Source organism: Dermacentor variabilis, chromosome 9 (genome assembly GCF_050947875.1).
Source record: "Dermacentor variabilis isolate Ectoservices chromosome 9, ASM5094787v1, whole genome shotgun sequence".
In the NCBI taxonomy this organism is placed as follows: domain Eukaryota; kingdom Metazoa; phylum Arthropoda; class Arachnida; order Ixodida; family Ixodidae; genus Dermacentor; species Dermacentor variabilis.
Genome location: NC_134576.1, coordinates 20,890,654 through 20,904,667, shown reverse-complemented (window position 1 = coordinate 20,904,667; position 14,014 = coordinate 20,890,654). Strand labels below are relative to the sequence as shown.

The 14,014-nt window shown below is 45.3% G+C and overlaps 1 protein-coding gene across 7 annotated transcripts in view; it reads left to right on the top strand.

Annotated features, from left to right (window-relative positions):
* LOC142592536 (uncharacterized) overlaps positions 1–14,014 on the top strand; it is a 238,163-nt gene that overhangs the window by 59,544 nt on the left and 164,605 nt on the right. For 5 of the 7 annotated variants that reach the window (XM_075704029.1, XM_075704027.1, XM_075704032.1 and 2 more), the window contains one exon: positions 9,808–10,021. In XM_075704029.1, the coding sequence (XP_075560144.1) occupies positions 9,808–10,021 (214 nt within the window). Of the gene's footprint in view, positions 1–6,011; positions 6,319–9,807; positions 10,022–14,014 lie in introns of those variants that run through there. The other 2 variants (XM_075704033.1, XM_075704026.1) reach the window with 2 other exon arrangements.

The window sequence follows — 14,014 nt, the reverse complement described above, 5'->3', positions numbered from 1 at the left end:
TAATGGCAACTACGCGGCTTCCACCGCCGTGGGAGTGGCAGTCTATCGAATGTGACGTCTCGTTTGCAGAAATATCAAAAGGAGCACCCGAGGCACACATACGGTCACATTTTCTTGAGCTTCAGGAAAAATATTCTTGTGCTGAATTCTACACAGATGCCTCTAAGTCTTCTTCTGGTGTTGCTTACGCAGCACTAGGACCAGCATTCTTAATATCCGGTACATTGAACCCACATACATGTATCTTTACAGCGGAAGCATATGCAATACCCTCTGCAGTGAAGCACATCAGGCAAATGAATCTTACTAGGGCTATAGTATTCACAGACTCATTGAGTGTAGTGCGAGCCCTTATGAACGTACGTAAACTTAAAAACACTGTCTTTAATGAACTGTATACATTGCTATGCTCAGCTTATAGTACTAAACAAATGATCATCCTATGCTGGATACCTGGCCACTGTGGCATAAAGGGCAATGATGCTGCTGACGAGAAAGCTACTTCAGTAGCTTTTAGTGACAGGGACATAAACATACCCATCCCAGCCACCAACCTTAAGAGGAAGCTTTAGCTCGAAAGCTCCTATCTAAATACATGTAAAAGGAGAATTCGTTTTTCTCGGCAACCACTGCACCAAATTTGATGAGGTTTGTTGCAATTAAAATAAAAACTTAAAATCTAGTGACTGTCGGTTTCGAATTTTTGAGTTAGGTCGTCAATCTTTTATTAAAAATTGGCGAAAATCAAAAATTTTCAAGAAACGAAACCATCAAGTTTACAACTCTGTAACTCAACCACTAAAGATTATAATACAATTCTGTGAATTGCATCTAAAAGTACATCCATAGCGGACAAAATTGATATGTTACACATGAATATAAAAAAATTTAATCATAGGGAAATACAACTGTTGTAAAACCGTTGTAACCAACGTAACAAATTCATGTAAGATGTAAAATGACATATTGAATTTGTCCGCTTTGAATGATCTAATGGATGCCGTTTACAGAACTGCGATATCAGTTATTGATGCATAGCTATCAATTTGTAAACTTCGTGCTTCTATTTTTTTCAAACGGTCAAATATTTGAAAATAGTTTTTAGGAAAATTCAAGCCATAAATCGAAATTCCGCTTCCAACAGTCACTAGAATTTAACTTTCTCTTTCAAATGCAACAAATTTCATCAAAATCGGTCCAGGGGTTATCTCATAAAAACGTTTTTGCGTTTTACATGTATTTGAATAGGCCGCGTCGGAGTTGGGCCCGAGCTAAAGCTTCCTCTTAAGGCATACCTGCGTAACAAGCTCAAAATCCATTGGCAGCAACAGTGGAATGCTGAGATATCAAATAAACTGCACTTGATAAAATCCTAATTAGGATATAGGGTATCGGAGAGAACATCACGATATAACGAAGTGCTCCTTTGCCGATTAAGAATAGGACACACTTACGGCACTCACTCTTACCTCTTGACTGGGGGGTATCCTCCCACTTGTAGTAAGTGCGGCCAAAATCTCACAGTCCTGCACGTTCTTATTCAATGCCCTGCAATAGAAGCACAGAGGAAAAAGTATTTCACTTCCGCATGTTGCAAAAATATTCCTCTTCACCCGAAATTTTTTCTCAGCAATGAACCGCTTTTTAATCCAAAACTAGTTTTAGAGTTTTTAGCTGAAACAGACTCTCGAAATCATTTGGCCAGGAAATTTTTAGCTCACGTATAACAGCCCTGTACTCAAAAGCTTTCTTGAAGCTAAAGTGTCAATGTTATGTTTTTATTGCATCATGCTTTTAACGAAACCCCTTTACCATAGTCCACAGCACTACTTAGTCAGAGTCATTATTTTAGCAACTATATATTTTACGCCATCCACAGCGACCGATTTTAGGCCTTTTTACAGCCATGTCACATATACCATGAGAAATTCATTGTCTAATTCATTGCCTGCATCATTCACAATGCACCGTTAACATTACCTTTGTCATGGCGCTCTTTGGCCATACCTGGCCCTTGCGCCATAAAACACCACATATCATCGACTAGCGCACGTGACCAAAAACGCGTGCTGTGGTTGGCTGTGCGAGGTTGCCATCGTCTGCTCCACTCCGCAGGCGCGACGGCACGTCTCGTAGGTTTGTTGGCACATGCCCAACTATGTCCGATCCACCGGGGAAGTTCGCCACGAGGCACAAGTTAGGCAAAAAGAAGAAGCGATCAGCTTGTAACATTCAAAAGCGCTCCATTCCTTCAGAGAGCATCGAGAATAGCTCGCCGCCAACCGCAAATGATGCCGATGCTGAAGTAGGCCTAGCCAGCTCACAAATGAGTGAAATCGTTACGGACAGCGGCCGCGTTGGGCGTGACACTGCGATGTTGCAGCGTGCGGATTTGCTGCCGAAGGAGATAAATGCTAAAAAAAACTTCAAGTTCTTGCGTCAACGCCAGCAACAAAGCGGGTGTTAGATTTGCTCGCTCGCGCCGACGGCGTTGCAGCCGCGCCAGTCGACGCCGAGGCAGGCTTCCGAGGCGGACTCCATGAACGCACTGATGTCGTTTGTCAAGTGCAAGGTGTGCGGCGGCAGCGTCGCAGTAGGCAAAAGAGAACGGTAATCCGGCTGGCTTCGCTATAAAGATCGTTATCACGTGCGCGTGTTGCAGCGATATCGCGTCGGCGTGGAGCTCGACCCGCGTGAACGACAACCTTGCCGCGCGCGCGATGCAAGCTACCGGGAATCGGTGAACGGCGCTAAACGATGTTTTTGCCGCATTTGGGTGGCCGTGGTCAGAGCGACTACATTCCTGGTGGCTTTTAGCCACTTTCACTGCAAAATAATGCAAAATTATTCTGTACTTTTGATTAAAAGTGAATATATTCCTTTTTTCTCGTTTTCTCAAAACACCGACTTTAGACTTGTCGCTGATTTGCCGCGGCGATATCTCTGCCTTCAAAGCAGCTAGAGCCATAATTTTTGTTATGGCTTAATGTAGCTGAGTGTGCAGAATACACAGTGGTAGGATCAGATTTTAGAATTTATGCTTTAAAAATTTTCAATTCTGCTTTAGATCACAGTAGGGTAGCCACAATTTGAACAGTAAAGATTGAATTGCTATAAAATGACTAATATTTGATGTATCAAAATAGTATTCCTACCATTGTGTTCCTTATGTTTTCTAGTATCCAGGCATGTGCCAATATGAATTTCGTAGCGCTTTTTTCGCCCTATTGTTACTGCTAATTATGAACAATGAATTTCATTTATCTTCAGAACTAAATGGCCTATTGGAAAAATAATTACATATTTGAAATCAGCATAAAAGTCTTAACAAGAATGAAAAATTTCATGAATATTGATAGAAAAGATCATGAACATTATTTGAATAACAGTGTCCCTCCTTATAGGCTGTGTTCTCTCGCGAAAATGTGGATGCCATCACTGACATCATTGGTATAACTGAGTGAGACGTTTTTTTTATGCTGCTGTATACCGAATGCACCATCTCTTGTTTCCCATTTGATGGAGAGGTAAACAGTGAATCCCTGAAATTGAGAAATGTGTCAGCATAACAACATGCACAGACCCACCCATCTACGTAGCGAATGCGACCGGCAGCCTATGGGTATGGTGACGCGCTATGTCGCCGCTTGCCGCTTATTGTGTACGCACTGTGCAAAGTGAAGTGTAGTTGATTTCAAACTGCTAAGGCCAGAACTATAAAAGCAACTTCCTTCGTCCTAACTGCTCACATTTCAGTTCAGGACCGCCGGTAGTGGGTGCACGAACTTCACAGTGCCAGGCTTAACCTTCGCTGAACAGTATCAACATTGGCTCAGGCTTTGTGTGCGCGGCTTGAGAGGGTTGAAGCTTGTGAATTTCAACTGGGTGGGCATGTTTGACACATTTTGAGCGCGATTAATTATATATCAAGCGAAGACGCTGCCGCTATCGTGTTGTGGGTTCAACGGCCGATTGCCAGGGGTACGGTCGAACGATAGTCTGCACGCTGATTTTGTCGGTGCTGTTGTTAAGAAAGCCCGTCGCAGTATGACAACTTGTGCTCATCGGTTATGTTGTACAGTGAAACCTTGTTAAACCGTAGTTGGCTGGAGCTCGGAAAAAGTACGTACTTAATGGTAGTACTGCTTAACCGAAATAGCATGAGATCACCTACTTACCTGTCAAAAACGGAACTCGGAGAGAGTGCGATGAAAGGGAAAAAAATGTGCAGTATTTGTTCACTTCGCGTGACAAAAGTGTTATTTTCGTTTGATGCCGCGGTGGCCTAGTGGCGATGACAGCAGCCTCAAACTTACTGAAGCTGCAAGCCAGCTTTACAGCCAGCCCCCTCTTCTCAGCAAACACTTGCATGACAGATTCCTTGTTGGCGTTATGTATTCTCCGTGCATGCGCGCGGTAGTGCTGCAGAAGTAGCGGGGCGTCTTTTTCATTGCGGGATGCTGTTCTCGTCGCGACGATTACATTCATAAGGCTGACATAATGCGCAGCTTCTGCCACTGTCGGGCCTAAATCACCCGTGCTGTCGCTTTCCGTGTTGTCCTTATCACTGTCGCTAGTTGACACTCTGGCAGCAACAGAGGCAACGATGGCGAAAAGTTAAACCTCATAGCCGACATCTCTTCACGGTCGCAGCAGTGCTGCCGAGCAACTTCTTCGCATTCCAAATGCCACACACCATAGTCAACAGTAGGTCCTTGTCGCGTGCCAGGGCCGACTTCTTCGTGTCACGTTCGATAGCACAAACAATGTCTTAATTTTTCTTCTATGCTGAGCACCCGGCATCTTTTTTATCCGAGCTTCAGCATGACGCGAGTCCTTCTTTGTCTGGCATGGCACCGAAATGACGTTGATGTGGCTTCATGCGCAAACGCACAGGGTGCTTGGAGGCCGTTGTTGTGATCTCTGAGGCTTGTTGTTCTGCTGGGCTGCCCGATGGAGACAACACACCGCTGTGTTTGCCCATCGAAAAGTGAAAACACTGCATGTTAAACAATACGTACGCAATAAGCTGGTACGGTTTATGCGGATGCAAAACACATTATGTTCAATGGCCATTGATTCGGGGATCTGTCTTTACTACTTTTAAAACGAAACTACTGTTTGAGCTGGTACAGTTTAACAAGGTTTTACTGTACAAGCACCGATATGCCTAATAAGTGTGCTGGCAGGCTTGCAGAGCTTTTTCAGATGTGCCTGTGGCGATTTGAGACCTTAAGGGCAGTAAAAGACAAGCATTTATTTTTTTTTTGTCTGCTAAATTTTTTTGACATTTTTGCGACCCCTGGGGAGTCCGAAAAATCGACCATTGACTGTACAACTGAACAAGAGGATGCTTGAAATTGTCTGTAGGGTGGATCTTATCTTGTTGAACCTTCAAAGGACTCCGGCAGCACAGTGTGTGTGTGTATGCCTCGGTGGTGACTGGTAACACAAGGCCACAGCATGAGGGTCATGTTATCAGTCCCCTTTTTTCACATGCAAATCTGCGCTGCACTTGGCACACATTACAAACTGGTCATATTAAAAGGTAATGTAATTAATTTTTTGTTGTGCTCTCGGGGAATTGAGGCTCCATAGTACCATTGCTGGTCGACAGCTATTCAATAAAAAGAATAAAGGCGAGACAAATATTTTGTGTCAGTACTATAATTTTGTGTGCACTCTGAACACAACCTGCTGTGGTGGCTTTGGCATTGTGCTGTTGAGCCTGAGGTTGTGGGTGGCTTGGGCATTTAAGTGCCCATTGCAAATTTTGGTTTTACACTGGATGTTCTAGCGCTCGTCTAGGGAGCGTTCTACAGCAAGTATTTCTCAAACTGGTTCATTATTATAGGAGATAGGATATATTGAAGTGTCATGTTGCTATGCTACCAGGAGATGAGCTTCACTTCCAGTGTAAATTCTCTCCCCTTTGTGGGGATGCGCGACCCTCGCGCGTCCCCTGATATGTTTTTCCCGCATAGTGCATCTCCTGTTATCTGGCTTCGCAGCGTGGCCTGGCACCCGCGGCGGTCGGATTGGTTGAGGCGCAGTACGAGAGATGGCGCGAGTGTTGCGCTGCTAACGCCGCCGACAGGCGGGGTTACTTGGGCATCGAAAGACAAGGCGCTCTCCCTTTGAGTCGGGACAGCAGGCAGTGCGGACGTGCCGTGCCATGCGTGCGCCAACCCATGCTTCTGCGAGACCGTCTCGCGTGGCTGCCTTGGAACGCGCCACCGTTCGCGTGACCGTACGCGCGAACGACCAGGCGTTGGGATCCAGCATGGGGCGAACATATTCGCTCGCTATCCGGTCGCGGTGAGTCGGACTTCCTAGATTTGTCGCGCGCCCATCGGCATGTTTTGTGGATAGCAACTCGGCTAGCAGGCATTGATCTATGAAAGGTGCAATAAATGCCCTTGTGATTGGTTGCACTACTGTATTGTCGTTCCTTTGTCCCAAGAGCGGGTGTGAGAACCCTACACCTTCTGCCTCGACTAGCATCACCAAGCAACCTTTTTTCCCTATCTTCTCCCATACCGGAGTCAAGGCACCTTTATGGTGCAGCCCCTAGCATCTTCTTTTTTTTTTCTCCTCTTCTTTTTGCTTCACGGTGCACTCTCAGTGACAGTACTGCATATTCTGCTTTGGACGATTTGACAAGGTCACATACCATGACCGGGGACATTGAAAGCAGTGCATCTTAAGTAGAGGCATTTGTGCAGGTAACCTTGATTCCTTTGCTGAAAGCATGGCTCCCTCGAGAGAAAGGGCGCGCGAGCATGTTTTTTAAAATTTCTGCTGTTTTTGTGCCATGCAGTCATGCGATACTTTGCAGATGCAATTGCCACTTCGTGATCTATGTGTCTGTTTTGCATTCTGAAACTTGGTGAGAGGTACCCCAAGGGGCCAACATTAGTGTTGATTTTAGTGTGCCTCATAATCATATTGTGGTCTTGGCATGTAAAACACCACAAAGTTGTGCATTGTGAACTTAAAGAAATGAACTGTTGCTAGCTTGTTCAAGCTACCGGGAACTTGTGGATTAGTGATGGCAGTTTTGTTTTATAGCGAAGGTTTCTTTGCCTGCTTTCCCCGGTTTTGCCTGGCTGCTGGGTGCTGTTGGGATGGTGACTATCTCGGCGAATATATTTGTGCATATATATATATATACATACAAAGGTTATATGAAACTACCAGCGAAGTGGCATGTACAACCCTTGTATGCTGACCAAATATGCAGAATAATAATTCTAATTGTATATTAATGATTTATTAATAAATTCAATTAAATTATGGGGTTTTACGGGCCAAAACCAATTTCTGATTACGAGGCATGCTGTAGTGGAGGACTCCGGAAATTTCGATCACCTGAGGTTCTTTAATGTGCACCTAAATCTAAGTACACAGGTGTTTTTGCATTTCGCCCCCATCTAAATGCGGTCGCTGTGGCCGGGTTTCGATCCCGCGACCTCGTGCTCAGCAGCCCAACACCATGGTCACTGAGCAACCACAGTGGGTGATTCTATTAAAGGGACCCTGAAACGCTTTTGACGATTTTCTACAAACGTATTGAGTCGTTAGAGTAGGTCCTTCTGATCAATAATTGACACATCTAAGTGCTCTGCGTAAAGCGTGTAATTTATTATAAGGTTTTAAATATGCACATCGCTGCCGATCGCAGCGCACTGCTCGGCGGAATTTTAAGCCGCCCCTACCCATATGACCGAAATCACCCATACGACGTCAGTGGGGCGAGCTATCCGATTGGCTGACAAGGGCGCGTGATCGATAATTTTTCCAACTTTACGGTAAACAAATTATCTTCGTAATAGTTGGAATGTTAGTTAATTTGTTTTTATGAAAAGAAAGTAACATAAAGAGAATGCACAAGAACAATTTTTCAGTACACTTAAGCACTTCCGGCACACAGCGTGTGTCGTCTGCTTGTGTTACAACGTACTCCATTTTGAAGAGAGCTCCGCGGTCAGAGTCGGTCTCAGTCTTTTCGCGAGCACTATGATTGGACTTTGTTGCCTTGTGGACTGCAAACGTAGCGACTGGCAATATGTCAAGCTGCGACATCGTGTCCCTCTGCAAGGCAGCGTACGAGCGAACTGCCTGCTGCGCATCAGACTGCCGCTATCCGATCGGCGCCAGGATTTGCGCGTTTGTGGCCGTCATTTTACACCGGAAGATTACTAGCGCAATAGCATTTCGCGAGTCCGGTATTAGGGCAGACGCAAGCGCAAGGGGACAGAGTCTGGCCGCTTAACTGTGCCGTAACGGGATGAGCCATGAGATGAGCAGAAGGGCAAATATGAATGGTCTGCATGGTGCAGCCACCTGGTGGCACAAAGCTCAACCATACACAGTAGCAGCAACGAAGTGTATTCTTCTTTGCTGCTGGTGTGTATTTTTCGCAGGAGTGTAATCATCAACACTTGTTTTTATAAATGTTTAAATTGTTTTACACTTGGTTAGAGCAATATTAGCGCTTTGTTTGGCTGGTTAAGCGCTGCGCCAACAAGTGTATGGACCGTGCAGACCGATCAGGCCGCTCACGTACGTCTACGCTAATGTTCCTTCATCAGCTTGAGTTTATGCCTCCAGTCATTTGCCGAAATGACCAGCTTGCCTGTGGTTACCGGAATACAAAACACGTTCGGCGCTACGACAGAATGCTTGCAACGCAGGCTGCTTCGATAGCTCTCGCTTGGGGTCGACGGCCAAGCGGCTAGCGGAGAGGTCTCGCGCGGGCGGGCTCCAAAACAACCGGAAGTGGACGATGTGATGTCGCATCGTGACGCTGAACCAGTGAAGGCGGAGCTTAGCCCCGCTCGCTCGGCGAACGAGTTGAGGAGGAAAAGCATGGCTAGGGAGGAGGGTAACTTCTAATCGCTTGTAGCTCCATTAATACGTAACGCTTCACTTAAATTGTGGTGCGAATGTTCTACTTAAGCTGTACCCTACGCGTCTACAAAATTTGTCCGAACCGTTTCAGGGGCCCTTTAATTGATACCTTGCATAGAACCTGAACATTGATTTGTTCATTTTTCCTGCATCGTACTTTCTAGTATTAGTGCCTTTGTTAATTTTACTCATGCTTTTTACTTAAAGTGTACCTTCGTGGCATTTTATCGCTTCAGTTTTTCCTTTTTCATGTTTTGATCTTTCTAGTAATGTTGATAAGACCTGCATTGGACGTATGTTTCGTACCAGATTTCTGAAGGCTGCTTACTTTCTTTTTTTATTTTTTTATTTTTTGCCTTTGATTTTGTAACCCCCCTTACACAATGTCCTCATAGGGCCTTGTAAGGTATTTTAAGTAAATAAATAAATATAATGTTGGCTCACAGCTTCACTAAAGCACGCCAATCTCTTTATAAAATAGTGAATTGTATTTAACAGATTCTGTGATTTACTTGATTTTCTTAGATTTAATCACTACATTTCCCACTCGATTCTTGACCATTTCTCGAGAATGGGAATGTCCCACCACTTAGGAGTCTTACATAAAACATGAAAATATAATGTGGCCTCACAGATATCTCTAAAGCACATTGATTTGTTAATAGAATGGGGAAATGTATTTCACAAATTCGTTTATTTAGTTTTTTGATTTAGCGATTAGTTATGTGCCACTAAGGGTGCACCTATGTTATTGCATAAGATGAAAGTAAACAAAGTTGTACTAATTGCTGTTATTTGTAAAGAATTTAAATAAACACTACTAAAGCTTTGCTTTACATAGATTCCAAGATGTGTATTGGATCTGCATAATTTTTTCTCTTCTTTGTTTTGCAGTGGCATGCTGCGTGCTAGCACATTCCTGGTGACCCTGCTGGGTTTCAGCTCTGCCCTGGGGACGGTGTCGGTGACTTACCAGGGTGACAGCTTAGTGGCCGATATAAGCGGTGTGCCAACAGGTTCATTTCTGCAACTGGTGCTGCTTCGTCCTGATGCCATTGGCTGTGCAGACAGTGAGGCAGTGACTGTCGTGGAAACGGAGCCTATCACGGTGAGCTGTGGGAAAATGTGCTTTATTTCAATTATGTTAATTACTGCGTTTGGCAGAGTTGATCCTTGGCTAGAGGGGAGTGCCAGGTGCAGCTGGTAGTTGGAGTCTGCACGCAGTGGGTTGACGTTTTAGCAAAATGCTAACCCGTTATTAATATTATTATGGGTTAATGCACTGTCTAGTTCATAAACTCGGAACAGAAGTTACTGAGGATCACAAACAGTCAGACTCTGGTGGTGCTGGAATGTCCTTCTATTTTTCAGCACTTCTTGATGGTGGACTGTAAAGCTTAGGAAGTTGGCATCATTTGCAGAAACCTTTCCGTCAAGAGTTAAGAGCACCCATGCTTTATACATCCCATTTCATTTCTAATTCTTCTTTGATTACCTTGCGGCAAGCTGAGTGGCTGGTCCCAGAGATACCAGCAATGCAGCAACGTTCGAGTCATGTCCGAGTGAATGATAAGGATCAAATTAAAATGGAATGTTAATAGATGATGTGAGTAGATGTGAGAATATGAGTTGAAGTGAGTGTAAATGTGAGTGGTGGTTGCCGGTGGGTGGTGAACTAAAGCTGGTGCTTACAAAGTTGCCGCACCCATTGTGTACTCTTGGGGTGCACCGTTTTGGCACGTGGGGTCTGCACTACACGCAGTACCATGACCTGCTGCGTCTAAAGCTTCAAGAAGGTAAGTCACCTTGCCATCAAAAATGGAGGCCCCACACTTGCATCATAATCATGCCTCTTTGGTTATTTGTATTGAATGTACTGAGTTGGAACATTGCAGGAATGTCATTGCACTAATTGTTATTTTATTTCAACCTCATTTCGGGCAGCCCATTCCTGTTGTATTATACAATAAGATTGCTTTAGAAGCATCTAATTTCTGCGGCAGGAACAAAAAGACCCTCTTTTAATGGACACTAAAGGAAAATATTGTTATGTGTAGCTGAAGCTGAATGCTATTTACAATTTATTTACAAGGAAGCTAACGGAGGCCAAAATGGCGACGCTATATCAAGCTGGCACACACATCGTCTTCTTTCTCCTCAGTGCAGCCACACTGTGGCGGCTGTTCCGTAGCATCACCCCCGGCTGCAGAAGTACCGTCCCAGTGCTTAGTCTACACATCCGCGGTGAAAGGTGTATGGTATGGCTTTAGTCTCGCCATGTGAACGATGTCACTTGCAGCTGATGATGACGCTGAGAGGTCGGCGGGGATGATTTCATACGTGACATTGGTCACTTGTCGCACCACACGGTAAGGGTCAGTGTAGCACGGCAGCAGCTTTTCGGAAAGGCCCACACGTCGAATGGGTGACCAATGGGTGGGTGAGAGAAGCACCAGAGAACCCGGAGGAAAGTGCACGTCGCGATGGTGGCAATCATAGAGGCGTCTCTGATGCTCCTGTGAGGCCTCGAGACGGGTGCGGGCAAGCTGTGCCAGCCACCACAGTGTGGCGGCTGTTCCGTAGCAATATTAAGTTAATTCGATAGCTGATCTGTGTAGAAGTCTGTAATTGTTTTCTGGACACCAATATATGGCTTTGTTGTGTGGAAAACTGCCTCCAGAACTCCTGATGCCGCTGCTCAATTTGAGTCACCTGTGCCAAAGCCACCACCTTTGCTGCTATCTGCAGATCGGCTTTCAAGTTGCATCTTCCAGCTAGCGGTCAGCACGAGACATTCGGTGCCGCGGTGTCACACGAGAGACAGGCTCCATTGCAAGCAGCACGAACTGATTTTCCATTTGTGCTCCGTTATTGCTGCGAATGATGAATTCGTTAATACAGAGGCTCAATGTTTTAATCTAGCTTGATTTAACGTTTTCCTTTAGCGTCCGTTTAATGAAACTGTAGAGCAAATTAACCTTATGGCTCCAAGTGCGACTTTGTTTAATTGAAAAGCTGCTCTGTATTTACCCTCCTATTTCACCACTTGATTGTGTGCCATGCAAAGCAGCTGCACCAGGTTATTCTCTCTGATCAAGCTGAGTCTATTGTTGGATGTAAAAATTTATAGCAGTCTTTTTCAGAGGCAATGATTAGACCACGATGAACCAGTGAAGGCGTTGCAGTTCTTCATGTTTCTCCATAAAATACAAAGTTCAGGAAGGCAATAAGCACATGGCTGTACCATTCTTCTACGTAATATCCAGTGCGTCATAAAGCTGAACTTGACTTTTTGGATTCATTTTGCTGTCAATTAACTCGTATTCTGCGTCCCCAGGTGCCGTGGTGTGCGTGTAAATAGATGTACTAGCTTTTCTAACAAAACACCGGTTAAAAGTATGGGGACTAGGGACATTTATTAGAGACTTTTGTGACATCTGGGGTCTTTAGTTGGGAAATCTTGCTTCTAAATGTGCCTTGGCCTTTGTACTATGGAGGACAATGTGCTAAGGTATGCCGTGACCGTGCGGGAATGCAGCAAAGTGTTCTTGTTCCAGCGCGGTCGGGGTTCCATACACCTGCCTTTATTTACCGGCAAGTGCGCAGGGATTTGAGTGCAGGGATTCTCTGAAGCATCGAAACTCGAGCACGCGAGAGTGAGCAAGCTTTATTGGTATAGAGGCTTTTTATAGCCTCGGGCAGTATGCGTAAGGAAAGTGCGCATGAGACAAAAGACATGCCAAATGACGCTGCATCAGGCTTCTTTTCCCTCGCGGCTGGTAACGATCCGGTGAACGTTGGGTTCAGGTTGACCGCCATAACATGTTCTGGCCAGGCTTGGAATCTTTATTGGCAACACCATTCTCATCACGGATGTCATTTGGAATTGTCTGCCATCCGTAATTTGTTGGCTGCCGTTACTGGCCCAACCTTCGCTTTTAGGGTTTGCTTCAGTCACTTGTGTGTCGGGTTCTGCAACTTCGGCTTTCCTTGCTTGAATGCTGAACTCGTGCTTGATTCCCGTGTCACTGGCAGCGGATGCCGCATGGCTGGTCTTTATTGCTTTCAACTGGTCGTCATGTCGACGATAAAGCTCACTGTCTTCTACTTTGATCATTGCCATGCGGGAACCTAGGAGGGCTTGCACAATGTGTGGCTTCCATCTGGTTCCTTCCCCACAGTTCCTGTGCCAAATAGGGTTCCAACTTGGCAGATACTGGGGCACTCCATATCTGCGTCAGAAAATGGGCACGACACGATGTTATCCAACAGACATCGAGGCGCGAAGCCAAGGAGCATAGTGACTGGCGTTTCCCTACTCGGCAGAGGTGTGTGACGATAGTGACATAGAATTCTATCCAAGTGGCCTTGCATTGTGCCACTAGGATTCTTGCGCAGTCCTAGCTTAATTATCTGGACTGCCCCCTCTGCTAACCCATTTGACTGGGGATGATAAGGTGCAGTGCGTAAGTGACAAATCTCGTTTTCTTTTGGGAAAGACTGAAACTATGCACTTATGAACTGTAGGCCATTGTCAGAGACCACGGTTCGGGGAAGGCCGAATCTACTGAACGTTGTTTGTAGCGCCTCGACAGTCTTTCCCACACTGGCTATCGTCAATGGGCTCGCCTCTATTCACTTGGTGTGCAAGTCAACTGCGATGAGCAACACATGTCGGTCAATAGGCCCAGCGTAGTCTATGTGCACCCTTTCTAGTGTTGTGAGCCATGGGATTGGCTCCTTGGCTGGTGGCGTGATGCAACATTGCACACGTGAAGGGCACGTGCCAACAAGATCTTCAATATCTCTATCCAGCCCTGGATACCAAAGGGTGCACTGCCTTCTTCATTGATATGATTCTTTGAAGCATGTCATGTAGCATGTGCAACATGATATTCCATGCAACACTGGAACTACTGCTCGATGGCCTCACTAGACAATACCACCACTAGACACAAGTGCATGCCTTTTGAAAAAGAATGGACACGAGTGCATTCGAAGCTGGCAATTTCTGAGACCGACCATCATGGATATAGGCAGCTACTTGTTTGAGGGTGCTTTCGGCTTGTGTCGTTCGAGCCAAATCACTTGACTACAAAAG